The sequence below is a fragment of the Hemicordylus capensis genome, chromosome 16 (assembly GCF_027244095.1).
Source record: "Hemicordylus capensis ecotype Gifberg chromosome 16, rHemCap1.1.pri, whole genome shotgun sequence".
Taxonomy (NCBI): Eukaryota; Metazoa; Chordata; class Lepidosauria; order Squamata; family Cordylidae; genus Hemicordylus; species Hemicordylus capensis.
The window spans coordinates 1,984,734-1,998,775 of NC_069672.1; the positions used below are offsets into that span (position 1 = coordinate 1,984,734).

The 14,042-nt window shown below is 46.9% G+C and overlaps 1 protein-coding gene across 6 annotated transcripts in view; it reads left to right on the forward strand.

The window, feature by feature from the left end:
* CHD5 (chromodomain helicase DNA binding protein 5) overlaps positions 1-14,042 on the forward strand; it is a 93,087-nt gene that overhangs the window by 73,732 nt on the left and 5,313 nt on the right. For 2 of the 6 annotated variants that reach the window (XM_053281190.1, XM_053281193.1), the window contains exons 32-40: positions 2,507-2,586; positions 3,428-3,554; positions 3,772-3,864; positions 5,447-5,584; positions 9,489-9,597; positions 10,790-10,922; positions 11,414-11,609; positions 12,031-12,194; positions 12,630-12,744. In XM_053281190.1, coding sequence (XP_053137165.1) covers positions 2,507-2,586; positions 3,428-3,554; positions 3,772-3,864; positions 5,447-5,584; positions 9,489-9,597; positions 10,790-10,922; positions 11,414-11,609; positions 12,031-12,194; positions 12,630-12,744 — 1,155 coding nt within the window. Of the gene's footprint in view, positions 1-2,506; positions 2,587-3,427; positions 3,555-3,771; positions 3,865-5,446; positions 5,585-9,488; positions 9,598-10,789; positions 10,923-11,413; positions 11,610-12,030; positions 12,195-12,629; positions 12,745-12,888; positions 12,933-14,042 lie in introns of all 6 variants that reach the window. The other 4 variants (XM_053281196.1, XM_053281192.1, XM_053281194.1 and 1 more) reach the window with 4 other exon arrangements.

Consider the following 14,042-nt stretch of genomic DNA (forward strand, 5'->3'; position numbering starts at 1 on the left):
AGCCCACGGTGCAGCCTGCTGTCCAAAAAGCCTCCAAGAGAAAGAACTCAAAGTCTGTGATGAGAAGAAATTATGCAGATTAACTCTCCTGTGCTTGTAAAAAAAAAAAACCCTTTACAACCCTGGAGTTGTGGTCAAATAGACCCGAATTCAGGTATAAAAAACCCTCATGAGATATATTTAACAAATACTCTTAGTAAATGTCAATGAATTAAAATAGCGTTGCATTCCTGATTTTGGCTTAAAATATACAGGTACAGCCCCCTAGATGATGCCTATCTGGGGTTTGATAACTGCCGGTTAGCTCACATCTGCGCTTTCCCCTTTGACTCAAAACCCCTTGGAGTCAGAGATCTGTGGCGAAAGGCTCCTTTAGGTCACACACCAGAGCTAGCCTGCACGTTGGTTCCATCCGGACAAAATCAACCCCAAGCAATGCTTAACACCTCCTTAGCTGAGCTGCCACATCATTATAGAGCTGTGGTTCTCAACCCGGTTTCCCTCCAGATGTTGCTGAACTACAACTCCCATCATTCCCAGCTATAATTTATAGTTGTCATTCAGCAACATCTGGAGGAACCCAGGTTGGGAACCACTGGTCTAGAGCAGGGATTCCCAATGTTGGGTCCCCAGATGTTATTGGACTTCAACTCCCATAATCCCCAGCCCCAGTGGCCTTTGGCTGGGGATTATGGGAGTTGAAGTCCAGTAACATCTAGGGACCCAGCATTGAGAATCCCTGGTCTAGAGCATCTGTGGTGGTGCTGACTGAGAGCTTTCCTTGGATTGGGGTTGTTTATAACTTTTCTCCTTCAATATCTTGGACAAGCACCATTTTAATTCTGGGGACTCCAGAGCAGTATCCTTATTTGTCACAGTTATAATAAGTTATCACTCTGGACTCGACTTGCTAATTTTAATATTTAACAGTTATCCCCCAAACATTTGTCTTAACACGCATCACAGTTCTCTGTGTCTGATAGATATGGTCCAGATTTCGTTTCTCATTTTGAGCTATACAACTGGAACCTGGGATAAAAATGTTCTGATTTGATGCTGCGTCAGAGCTGGAATTTCCTTGCTCCCTCCTCCCAGTTCCTTCCGGCACCCTCCTCCCCACAATCTTCCAGCACTATTGGCTGTGCTCTGCTGAGTGGCAGAAGAACCTCCTTTCAGAACCTTTGAGTATTGTGTGGCTGCAGTGTGTATATTCTTTCTGCTTCTTTGGGGTGTTTTTTTTTTTTAATTCCAGGGGAAGTCTCCCCCCCAAAAAAAACAACAACAACACCCCACTAATATTTTTGAGCATGTCTTGTGGTCCCTCCCAACAGCCTCATGTTCCCCTGAAGGAGAAGGGGCTGGCATATTTCTCATCAAACATTATACCTATTAAGTAGGGCTGTGCAATACTGGGTCAGTAACAGTGTTCCCTCTAACAGGGATTCCCAGATATTGTACTCTTATTTATTTATATTTACATTTTCTTGACTACAACTCCCAGAATCCTCAGCTGAAATGACTTTTGCTTGGGGATTATGGGAGCTGTAGTCAACAACATCTGGGACTCCCTGTTAGAGGGAACACTTTTTTTTACACTAGCTAGACGATGTCCTAGCTCTATACTGCAGCGATTAAATCCGCAACAAGGCATTGCAAATGTGAACGGCTCCCTGCTGTCTGCATAGGGCCTGAGGTGTCATGATGCAGCCAGTGTGGAAGCACACTTTCGAGATCCGACGTTGATGTGGATGGGGCTCAATCAACCAATCAATCAGACACAGGGTTGGGCATCATTAATTGAGGCTTTATTGCTTCTGCAGATAGCAATAGGTAATCAATAGGCTAACGCTCTCAAACCGATTACAGTTTGGTTACAGGAGCACCTTATATTTATACAGACAATCTAAATGGTGCTGACATGTGGCATATAAAATGGTGGTCTAAGTATCTAGTACGCATGCGAATGATTCATTGTTCATCGGGTGATTACTCCTTACTTGGTTAGATCCTGTTTTCTAGCCTGGGAAGCTTAGCTGTGTGAACAAGTTTCATAGATACAATTTAGCTGGAGAGAGATAATGACGTTAATCATGAGAGGCAGTGATGTCCCTGAGATGGGCTAGGTTACTTTAAGTTATAATGAGGCTTTCTAGGCAAAAATGGAGTTCCGTTGGTTTTCTAAACACATCAATGTGATCCATTGCAGAGTCTAATTTGGAAAATGCCCTTTTGAAACAGAACATTCTGACTGCACTCTGATTCTGTCTGCTCTGAGTTTCAGCAAGGGGATAGAAAGGTATCCTCTTCTACTGTGTAAAGCACAATGGATGATGATGATGATGATGATAATGATAAAATAACTAATTTCTGCTAATAAATAGTTAGAAATGGCGACAGGTAGCCATGGCATACCTGCCCCTTTGCCTTGAGACTTTCCCAGCAAGGCAAGAAGGTGAATATTTGTCCCACTTGCAGGAGTTAGTGTGCGCTTCCTCTGTTGTTTCAGACAAAGCAGAGGTGCAGCTTGGGACTCCAGATGAGAAGGAGCAGGGGGACCAGAAGGCGAAAAAGTTGCGGGAGACCCAGGTAAGGGAGGTACGCTTTCCAGCCAGGAGGAATCCTATGGCAGCGGTTGGGGTGACACCTCCTGATAAGATGTTTCCAAATGAATGGGAGAAGAGCTGGTCTTGTGGTGGCAAGCATGAATTGTCCCCTTTGCTAAGCAGGGTCTACTCTGGTTTGCATTTGAATGGGAGACCACACCTGTGAGCTCTGCAAGATATTCCCCTTGTGACCCTAACCCGTTCCTCTGTGCAAAAATGGCTGCAGTTCTGCCCTAATCGTTTTGGGGGTAGAGGTAAACAAGGGGTGATAATGCAGAGAAAGCTGTGAGTGCATCAATGCTAATCATCTGTTTTCTATCTCAAGGGGGACAGAGGTTGCCCCAAACCACCATGAGCATTCATCCCTTGAGAGGGCACCAGTGACCAAAATGTGTGGGCCGGGCACATGGACGCTGTCTTCCCGTTTCTAGCGATGCATAGCAGCAAAGCTGTTCGGGCAACCTTGTCTCCTTCTGGGCAGATTTTTGCTGCTTTGCTTGCAAGCTTAATTAGGCACCTTTCCAAAAAGATCAAAGCAGCATACAACCATTCTGTAGAACAATGCTTATGCAGTAGTCACAGTTAACAGGGGAAGAGACCTGGTCTGGTGGCAGCAAGCATGCATAGCTAAGCAGGGTCTGCCCTGGTCTGCATTTGAATGGGAGACTCCGTGTGAGCACTGTGAGATATTCCCCGGAGGTGATGGGTCAGCTCTGGGAAGAAGGCCTGCCTGCTTGCATGCAGAAGCTTCCAAGATTCTGGCAGGAATCTTGCACCCACACTAACTGCAGCCTGGAGTGACCAAATCTTTACTTTGCTTTAAGGTGCCGGGAAATGGCGAGAAAGCTGAGAATGAGGACAAGGAGAATGCCGAGAGCGAAGCCAAAGCTGGCGAGGAAAGTGTTGAGGAGTTCGAGAAGACAGAATCACACTCCGAGCAGCTGGGTAACGGTGAGGGCTGGCGGAGAGGAGAGCTGGGCTGGTGGTTTTGGAGAGCACCTTGAGATTTTGCCTCTTGTTTTGCTTTTGGGTTGGGTGCTTCCTGGTTTTTTTCCATCTGGAGGTGGCCTGTAGTCAGACCGGCCACTCCTCTCCGCTTACACAGCTCTTTGTTTCCGTCCTCTGATTCCTGCCACTAACGGTTGCCTTGCCTCTCCCGCTCCTCCAGATGAAGCCTCCCAGGAGAAGTCAGAATTAAATGTGGAGAAGTCAGAATTAAATGTGAGTCCCAGTAAAGGAAGCATCAAAGAACCCAAACCAGGTAAGCTTCCCCTCAAGCTGCTCTTCAGGGCTGCATTGAAAAAAGGAAAACAGTTTCTCTCCAAATTTCACATTGGAATGGGCTTTACTGGTGCATATTTTCAGCGAATGGGCGCACCTGGCTTCATTCTGCTTCTGCTTTTCACATGACGGTTTGTGGCACTGACGCCTCACTGGAAATGATGCTCATTCAACCCCTGCTTTGGCATCTTTGATTCTCTGCAACATTTTCAGGCCTTTCCAACAGCCTTGAGGGCTAGAAACTTGCTTTCCCCCGCTCCCAAAAGGAAATCCTGGTTTTAAAGGATGTTGTCCGGCATGTCTCTGTTCTGTGCTGGCATCTTTGTGAATGCAGAATATAGACGGCTCTTTATGCAAAGATAACATTTCATGAGTATTGTATGGGGTTGTGTTTTATGAGGTTGTGTAAGATGTATTTTTATGGAATTGTGTTGCTGTGTATGTTATTGTTTGTAAGCCACCCTGAGTCTTATGGGATTAGGGTGACATATAAATCTGAATGCATGAATGAATGAATGTATTTGTTTCTCCTTCATATTTTGGGCATTGCAGAACGATTGCAGGGACCCCGGGAAGATCACACCTGAGTGAAGGCTGTAACCAAATTTGTTGGCAAGCCTAAACATCTGCCTCCCTTCCATTCTTGAGCAAAAAATGAGTTCTAAGACACTGAGTTCTGTTTCTGCCCCATAGATAGGAATAGAGTAACATAGGAAGCTGCCACATACTGAGTCAGACCATTGGTCTATCTAGCTCAGTGTTGTCTTCACAGACTGGCAGCAGCTTCTCCAAGGTGGCAGGCAGGAATCTCTCTCTGCCCTCTCTTGGAGATGCTGCCAGGGAGGGAACTTCGGACTTTCTGCTCTCCCCAGAGCGGCTCCATCCCCTAAGAGGGGAATATCTCACAGTGCTCACATTTCTAGTCTCCCATCCATATGCAACCAGAGTGGATCCTGCTTAGCTAGGGGGACAAATCATGCTTGTTACCACAAGACCAGCTCTCCTCTTCTTAAAAGCATCTGAAATAGGAACATAGGAAGCTGCCATATACTGAGTCAGACCCTTGGTCCATCTAGCTGAGTATTGTTTACCCAGACTGGCAGCGGCTTCTCCAAGGTTGCAGGCAGGAGTCTCTCCCAGCCCTCTCTTGGAGATGCCGCTAGGGAGGGAGCTTGGAACCTAGATGCTCTTCCCAGAGCGGCTCCATCCCCTGAGGGGGATAACTTGCAGTGCTCACACTTCTCATCTCCCATTCATTTGTAACCAGGGCGGACCCTGCTTAGCTAAGGGGACAAGTCCTGCTTGCTACCACCAGACCAGATGAATGTCAAAACGTTATGAAATCCTGTTCTTTCGATTGCAGTCTGGCAAGACTGGGCTTGCTTGTTCCTCTTTGGGTAGAGCCACCACAGAGTTGTCCTCTGGGTGACTGGCACCAGTTGACCCAGCCTGGCTGAGGTCTCAGCAGCAAAACTGTGCTCTGGCCGCTGCTCCCGGTTGAGGAGGGCCTGAATACCGGCTCTCCTGGGACCGCTGACCCACCCCTCACTCTGTTTCCTAAGCAGAGGACACCAAGGCTGAAGAAAAGGAGCTCGCAGAGGCTCAGCAAAATGGCGAGAAGGAGGAGGAAGAGGAGGGGAAGAAGGACGACAAGAGCGAGATCCGGTTCATGTTCAATATTGCGGACGGGGGCTTCACAGGTAAGCGAGGTGGTCCGGCCTCTGGGGGTTCGGATCTCTTTGCTGAATTGGAGTCTAAGGCACACTCCTGGGTGTCTCTGCATGAGTCACTGTTCTGAGGATGCCTCCTGCGTGGAAGGAGGCAAGCGGTGAGGGCAGGGACTCACGGAATCATACACACATAGAAGGCTGGGGTTGGAAGAGACCCCGGAAGTCTTCTGCTCGGCACTAGAATCTGCTGTGGTGTCCCTGACAGATGACTCTCTCCAGCCTGTGCTTGGAAACTTTCAGCGAAGGAAAGCCCATCGCTTCATGAGGCAGGCTGTTCCGCTGTCCAACAGCTCTTGCAGTCCGGAAACTCCTCCTAATGAGAGAGCCAGCGTGGTGTAGTGGTTAGAGTGCTGGACTAGGACCGGGGAGACCCGAGTTCAAATCCCCCTTCAGCCATGAGACTAGCTGGGTGACTCTGGGCCAGTCACTTCTCTCTCGGCCTAACCTACTTCGCAGGGTTGTTGTGAAAGAGAAACTTAAGTATGGAGTACACCGCTCTGGGCTCCTTGGAGGAAGAGCGGGATATAAAATGTCAAATAAATACATAAATAAATAAAGATGATGATGTCTCGCCTGGATCTGCTTGCTTGCAGTTTCCGCATGGCTCATGCAGTGATGCAGCAGGCACCCTCCTCCGAGGGCAAGTAGTTTGGCATCTCTCTGTACTGCAGTGACTGAATGATCGAATTTCAGCTGACACCGCTATGGTGGGGAGAAAGGTGGGGGGCAGAACTAAAAAAAATGGTCACACGAGAGGCAAACCCCAAAGGCGCTGGAAAAATAATTTTCTTTTTCAAAACACCCCACATCTTGCTGTTATGTGTAATGCTCTTTGGGCCAAATAGCACTTCCTTCGAAGCGACTGAATGTCAAACGCAGTGCAATGCCGAATCTAGCGACTAGAGCCTAAAATCAAAGCAGTTCTTGGAACATCACTCCTTTGCTGATAGAGTTACACTGGCTGCCAATAGGCTTCCGGGCAAAAGACAAACTGCTAGTTATAACTTTTACAGCCCTAAATGGCTTAGGCCCTGGGTATCTAAGAAACGTCTTCTTGATTATGAGCCCCACCGCCCATTGAGGTCTTCCGGAGAGATCCGTCTCCAGTTGCCGCCAGCTCAGCTGGTAGCCGCACGGGGACGGGCTTTCTCAGTTGCTGCCCCGAGACTGTGGAATGCGCTCCCGACTGAGATACGATCCTCCCCATCTCTGACAACTTTTAAGAAGTGTTTGAAAACCCCACCTCTTCACCCAAGCTTTTTCAGCTTTTCAGATTTTTAGGTTTGAATCTGTTTTGACTTTTAAATCATCTACATTGTTTTAAGTTTTTGTGTATGTTTTTAACTTGTGTTGTTATTGTTAGCTGCCCAGAGATGAAAGTTTGGGGCAGTGTACAAATCTGATAGATAAATCAATAAATAAAAATAAATACACTTGGAAACTGCATTCAGAGTTAACGAAGGAGCCCTTGGGTCAGGTCATGTCGTTTGAAAAGCAGAAGAACCCTAACCCAAGCAGAATCGGACTGGAAGAGGCAAGGCTCGGAGTACTGTATCCTGCAAAGATGCAACAGGCAGCCTCCTGTTAGGGCTGGTGGTTCTGCCGAGGGTGTGATGAAACGATGCAGCCACATCTGACGCAGAGATGAAGCAGGATTAGCAGCCTGATCGCAAGGCCAGAGCAGGGAATCGTACATAGGAACACAGGAAGCTGCCATATACCGAGTCAGACCTTTGGTCTATCTAGCTCAGTATTGTCTTCACAGACTGGCAGTAGCTTCTCCCAGGTTGCAGGCAGGAATCTCTCTCAGCCCTCTCTTGGAGATGCTGCCAGGGAGGGAACTTGAAACCTAGATGCTCTTCCCTAGATGTTCTTCTCCATCGCCTAAGAGGGGAATCTCTTACAGGGCTCACACTTCTAGTCTCCTATTCAAATGCAACCAGGGCAGACCCTGCTTAGCTAAGGGGACAAGTCCTGCTTGCTACCACAAGACCAGCTCTTTCTCTCCTCTCCTGCAAGACACAAGGGTGCAACTCGATTCTCGGCTTTGGATTTCGATCGCATTTGCTCATTTTGTATCTTTAAAAAATATATATTTCCGCTCCTTTTCATTTCTGCTTTTGACCTTGGCTTTTGATCCCATTTGTCTCATGCCCCACGTGTTCGGTGTGTCTGCTTGTGCAAAGGGGAACATTGCTGCCCCTGCTGGCCGCTTTGCGCAAAGGCGCCGAGAAATTTGTTGGTTTTTTTAAAAGGGTCATTGTATCAGCAGTTCCCCGCCCTTTCCACGACCCTATTGGCCGGAAATGGAGGAGGAGGCGGGCCAGTGATTGCGATCCTGGTGGAATATGGACACCCCCTGCCTGGAGAATCTGCTGCAGTGGCAGGCAATACGGACGGCTAAAACCCTGCCATGTTGCATAGAAAACTGTTTTGAGAGCCGCTGTGTTTGCGGTTTCAAACTACTGCCTCATTATTGTTAAATGTATTTATTGTTAAATTTATCCCCTGCCTTTCATTAAGAAAATCCCACGGCGGCTCACAATTAAATTTAAGAACAAGATTATTAAAAAGCACATTAAAACATTAAGCTAAAAAAATATAAAAACAAATCTGATTTTTTTTTAAAAAATTAAAAAAACAAGCATAAAAACAGTACAAAATACAAGAAGCAAAAGCAGCAAAATACAAGAAGCAGCAGCACTCATTCCATTGTACTTTGCAACACTTTAACTGTTACAAATCCCGTCGTCTGGAAAACGCCAAGAAGAGCCCTGCTGGATCATGCCCATGGCCCCAGCCTCCTGTTATACACAGTGGCCCCCCAGATGCCCCTGGGAAGCCCACCGGCAAGAGGTCTGTGCCCTAATGTTGCCCCCCCTGCAACCATTATTTGCAGGGGAGTCACAGCCCTGGTTGGTCTCTGGGACAACAGGAAGGGACCACATAACACCGATTTTGAAAGAACTGCACTGGCTGCCGATATGTTTCCGGGTGAAATACAAAGTGCTGGTTATTATTTATGAAGCCCTTAACAGCTATTTAAGAGAGTGTCTCCTTTGTCATCAACTCTGTTGCCTGTTACGATCTTCTGGAGAGGTTTGATAAGGATGCCACTGGTTTGTTTGGTGGTGACCCAGGACCGGGCTTTCTCTGTGGTTGCCCCAGGGCTTTGGAATATGCTCCCTGCTGAAATAAGAGCATCTCCTTCTCTGTTTGCTTTCAGGAAGACCCTCAAGACTCTCCTGTTCTCGCAAGCAATTAGAATTAATTTTAATAATTTGTTTTAATAACTACTTTATACTATTGTTTTTTAATTGTGTCTCATGTATTTTAATCTATGTTGACTTTTAAATCTTTTAAATTTTGTGCACCGCCTAGAGATGCACATATATTGGATGGTTTAATAATATTATAAATAAATAATAAATAAATATTTAGAGGCATCTTGCCTCTGAGCCTGGAGGTGGTCTAAAGCCATAGGACTAACAGCCAATTCGTAGACCTGTCCTCCAGGAATTAGTCTGAGCCATCCAAGGTTTAAGCACCAGCTTGGATGCTTAAAACCATCCCAGCTGGTGGCCATTCCCACATCTGGTGGCTGAGAGTTCCGTAGGTTAATTATGCACTATGAAGAAAAAGTCCTTTCTTTTGTTGGTCCAAAATTTCCTGGCAATCCATTTAATTGAGTGACCTCTGGTTCTAGAACTTCTCTCTGTCCACTCTCTCCAGACCATGTGGAGTCTCAAGTGCTGAGTAAATGCTAAGTGTGATTGCCAAGTCATTACTGGGAGCTTCAGTCACCAAGGGACAAATGTGTGAACCCTCGCTTGGGAGTGGAAGGTGACAGGTTTGTTTTTCCTTGGCTCTGCAGAGCTGCACACACTGTGGCAGAATGAGGAGAGGGCAGCTGTCTCCTCGGGAAAGATCTACGACATCTGGCATCGGAGACATGATTACTGGCTTCTGGTGGGAATAGTCACGTATCCTTTGCACAGCAAACACAGGGTTATGCGAAGGTGTTGATGGGGAGGGAGAACATAGAAGCATAGGAAGCTGCCTTATACTGAGTCAGACCCTTGGTCCATCTAGCTCAGTATTGTCTACACAGACTGGCAGCGGCTTCTCCAAGGTTGCAGGCAGGAGTCTCTCTCAGCCCTCTCTTGGAGATGCTGCCAGGGAGGGAATCTGGGATCTTATGCATGCAAGCATGCAGATGCTCTTCCCATGATAAGCGGCTCCATCTCCTAAGGGGAAACTTTTACCATGCTCACATGTGGCCTCCCATTCAAATGCAAACCAGGGGCAGACCCTGCTTAGCAAAGGGGACAATTCATGCTCGCTACCACAAGACCAGAGGTGATCGATTGCATGATTTGGTACCCTCATGGCTGTTCCTGCCTATTTAACAAGCAGATCAGCTTCTAGCTCTCTTAAGGGTGACAAGAGGCATAGACTGTGTTGTGTTAAAGGCATATTGGGCTAGTGAAGAATTTGGCTTCTGTGTCAGGGCTTCTCAAATTTAGGTCCCCAGATGTTGGACTACAACTCCCATCATCCCCAGCCACAATGGCCAAAGGATGACAGAGGTGGTGCATCTCCTCTGCTATTGGCTTAACTGCTCTGATGTCACAGAGAGACCGGTTTGTGTCTAGGAGCTTTGACGGTGTCCAGTCTTGTATTTTCTTGTTGGCGTACAGTATAAAATAAAAGATTAAGGTCTGGGTCCATACTAAGGTTGGGTTGATACTAAGGACCCAATCCATCCCAGATCAAGCATGGGAAATCCATGATGGAAATTAAACCACCTTTAAAGTACTCTGAAAAGACGTGATTAACATCCTTGATTTCCTGCAAGTGTCCAGCAGATGGCGGTGTGTAGATGGCGCACGGAGGAAATTAAGCAATCTGAACAACGGGTTGATAAACACAAATGCCCTTTGCAAAAAGGAGCTCCGTAGTGTGGACAGAGAGTTGACAAATTTAAATAATTTTTGTATCCAAGTGGAATATTTCTCCTTCTAGAAATGCCCCAAGCCAGGCGTTCTCAACCTTGGGTCCCCAGCTGTTGTCCGGGGATGATGGAAGTTGTAGTCCAACCACATCTGGGGACCCACGTTGGAGAACCCCTGCCCCACGTCTTCAGAATTGCCCTTAACCGTCCCTGCTGCTCAGTCACGGCTACGCCCGTTGGCAAGACATCCAGAACGACCCCCATTACCTCATCCTCAACGAACCCTTCAAGTCGGAAATCCACAAGGGCAACTACCTCGAGATGAAGAACAAGTTCTTGGCACGGAGGTTCAAGGTGGGCTCCTGGGGGCCGGGCGGGGTTTTTGTGTGTGTGTGTGTGTGTGTGTGTGTGTGTGATGGCGGCCACAGAGGTTTACTTCCTTCCTTGCATGGACAGCTTTAAAAAGGGATCCAACCGTGATAAAATTCAGGCTCACACACAACAACAACAAATATTTTTATGCCACTTTTCAACAAAAGTTTCCAAAGCGGTTTACAGAGAGAAATAATAAATAAATACACAATCTAAAAATAAACTTAAGACAGACACCAGCAACAGTTGCTGGAAGTACTGTGCTGGGAGTGGAGAGGGCCAGTTTCTCTCCCCCTGTACAGGGAGGTTCTATTAACCCATCATGGCTAATAGCTTTTGCTAGACCTGTCCCCTGTGGAGTTGCCTTATCCCCTCTTAAAGCCACGTGTTACCAGAAGCAGCAGCGTTAAGCCTTTGTAAGCCAGGTCACCGGCGCCTGGTGTGACCCTAATTCTCCTTTTCGTTGCCCCCAGCTGCTGGAGCAGGCCTTGGTGATCGAGGAGCAGCTGAGGAGGGCCGCGTACCTCAACATGACCCAAGACCCCAGCCATCCGGCCATGGCTCTGAACGCCCGGTTGGCCGAAGTGGAGTGCCTGGCCGAGAGCCACCAACACCTCTCCAAAGAATCCCTCGCTGGAAACAAGCCCGCCAATGCCGTCCTGCATAAAGGTTGGTCCTCTCCCTGCCAAAAGCACACTGCCTTGGATGGCGAGGGGCCTGCGGAACTCCCTGCCACCCAGCAAAGAATTGTTTTCATTATGTGGACTGCTGCAATATTGTTCATGATTCAGTCACTCAATCACTTACCATTATTCGGTCTTAGACCAGCATAAGAACGATAAAATACATGCGATACAAGCAGGCGGTGGGAGATACAATATAAAATATAAACCAAAGTATGGGGTAGAAGAAAGATAGAAGAAAATTTAGATAGCCTGTTTTGGTAGAGGTTCCCTTCCTCAGGGGCACAGAAGCTGCCACATCTTGTGCCTGCATCGCTTTTGCAAAATGTGGCATGATCTCGGGTTGCAGCAGCATCTGCAGACGGGCTTTCCTCAGGGCGTAACTTGTGTGTGTGTCTGTGTTGCAGTCCTGAACCAACTGGAAGAGCTCCTGAGCGACATGAAGGCGGACGTGACCCGCTTGCCCTCCATGTTGTCCCGCATCCCGCCCGTGGCCGCCCGCCTGCAGATGTCTGAGCGCAGCATCCTCAGCCGCCTGACAAACCGGGGCAGCGACCCCACCATCCAGCAGGTCAGAGAGGGAGCTCAAAAGCACCCCCTTCCCCCCTTGGAAACTCTTGTTCCTGACCCCGGATTTCACGTGGGGAAGAGGCTGGCAGTAGTCAGTCAGGCATGGATGGAGTAAGCCTCGAGCAAGCTGGTCCAAGTATTTTGGTTCTGAACATGGGTTCAATATTTGGGTTCCATTCTGGTTCAGCTCACCCCTCTCTCCTTTCTCGGCTCCCCCCCACTTTGGAAATGTATAAATGGTAAGCTCCTCGAGGCAGAGACCTGCTTCTTTTGCTGTTGCTTTACCAAGTGCAACAGCAAAGGACGCTTATCCGGTAATAAGAAAAACGGCAATGTTTCTGCTCCTGCTTCTTCTTTGCAATGATTTGGGCCTGGAGTCTTTGGGGATGGGGCCAGCTGCCGTTTCAGATCCAAACCCAGCCCTTTCTGCCCACAGACCTCCTTCGGCTCGTCTCCCATGTACAGCAACAGCTTTGGGCCGAACTTCCGAGGGCCGGGACCAGGCGGGATGGTCAACTACAGCCAGATGCCCCTGGGGCCTTACGTGACGGGTAAGTGGCACATCCTTGTAGCTTCTTCTTCCTCTTCTTCTCCTCTCTCTCTTTTCTCTTAAGAGGACAGATTTTGAAGTGGGGGCCACGAGCCAAAAACCAAAGGGCATTTGGCAAGCCGGCTGTTTTCTCTCTTATTAATAGATATTTAGCTGTTTGCAAGAATTTCCTCTGCATTGCTGCGAGAGGTAAGGTCAAGCTTCTTACTCTCTGATAAACTGTTCGGTCGTTCATCCTGCAGGGCCTGGGGCTGGATGGGGGGGTCCTTATTGGTTTATTATTTAAAAAAGGCACACTTCATTTCTCCAGTGCAATACTGCTTGGGGCGGCTTACATAATCAGGAAAACTCTTAAACCTTATAACATTAATAGTAAAGATATTACTATTTTATTTTTATTTTATTTTATTTTTACATCTATATCCCGCTCTTTCTCCAAGGCGCCCCCGAGCAGTGCACAGGGTTATATTTATCCTCACAACAACCCTATGAGGTAGGCTAGGCTGAGCGATACGTGACTGGCCCAGAGTCACCCTGTGAGTTTCACGGCTGAATGGGGATTCGAACCCAGGTCTGTCCACGTCTAACACTCTAACCACTACACCACACTGGCTCCACTACTGTTACTGCTGCGAATAGTATAATAAATAATAATAAAATAGTAGCAGTCGTTATTTTTTGTTTTTAAGTTACTGTTGTGTTAAATTGTAAACCACCCGGAGGGTTTTATATGGGGTGGTATAGATATGTTGGTATAGAATTGTGCTAAATAAATACATTTCTATTTATTTATTTATTTATTTATTTACTTACTTACTAAAACAAAGTCCACTGAAAACCAAATTTAGAAGTTTGGTGGGTTAGAAACCCACCAGATATGAGCTGCAGATAAAACTTTAAAAATCCTCTCCAAAAAGATGGTTTTTAAATTTATTTATTTTAAACCCTGAGATGGGGAACACATTATATTAAAACATTTCTGTCCTGTTTTTCTGTCCCACAAACTGGGGCCTCCCACCAGGCAGCGAAAAGACATGAATTTTAAAAAAGAACAAGAAAATAACTAATTATATTAAAATAGCAGCAGAAAGACAAGAGTAGAACAAAATCAATTACTATTTAAGCCAAAAGAAGAGAATGAATATCAGTTGCTGCTTAATATAAGTTATTATTTCACCCAAAAGGCTTAATTAATTATCAGTTAAAGGCTCAGTTAAATATAAATTACTATTTAAGCCAAAGACATCCAAATGCCAACAGAGAGGGGACCCACTCAGTCTCATGGGGTAGGGAGTTCCA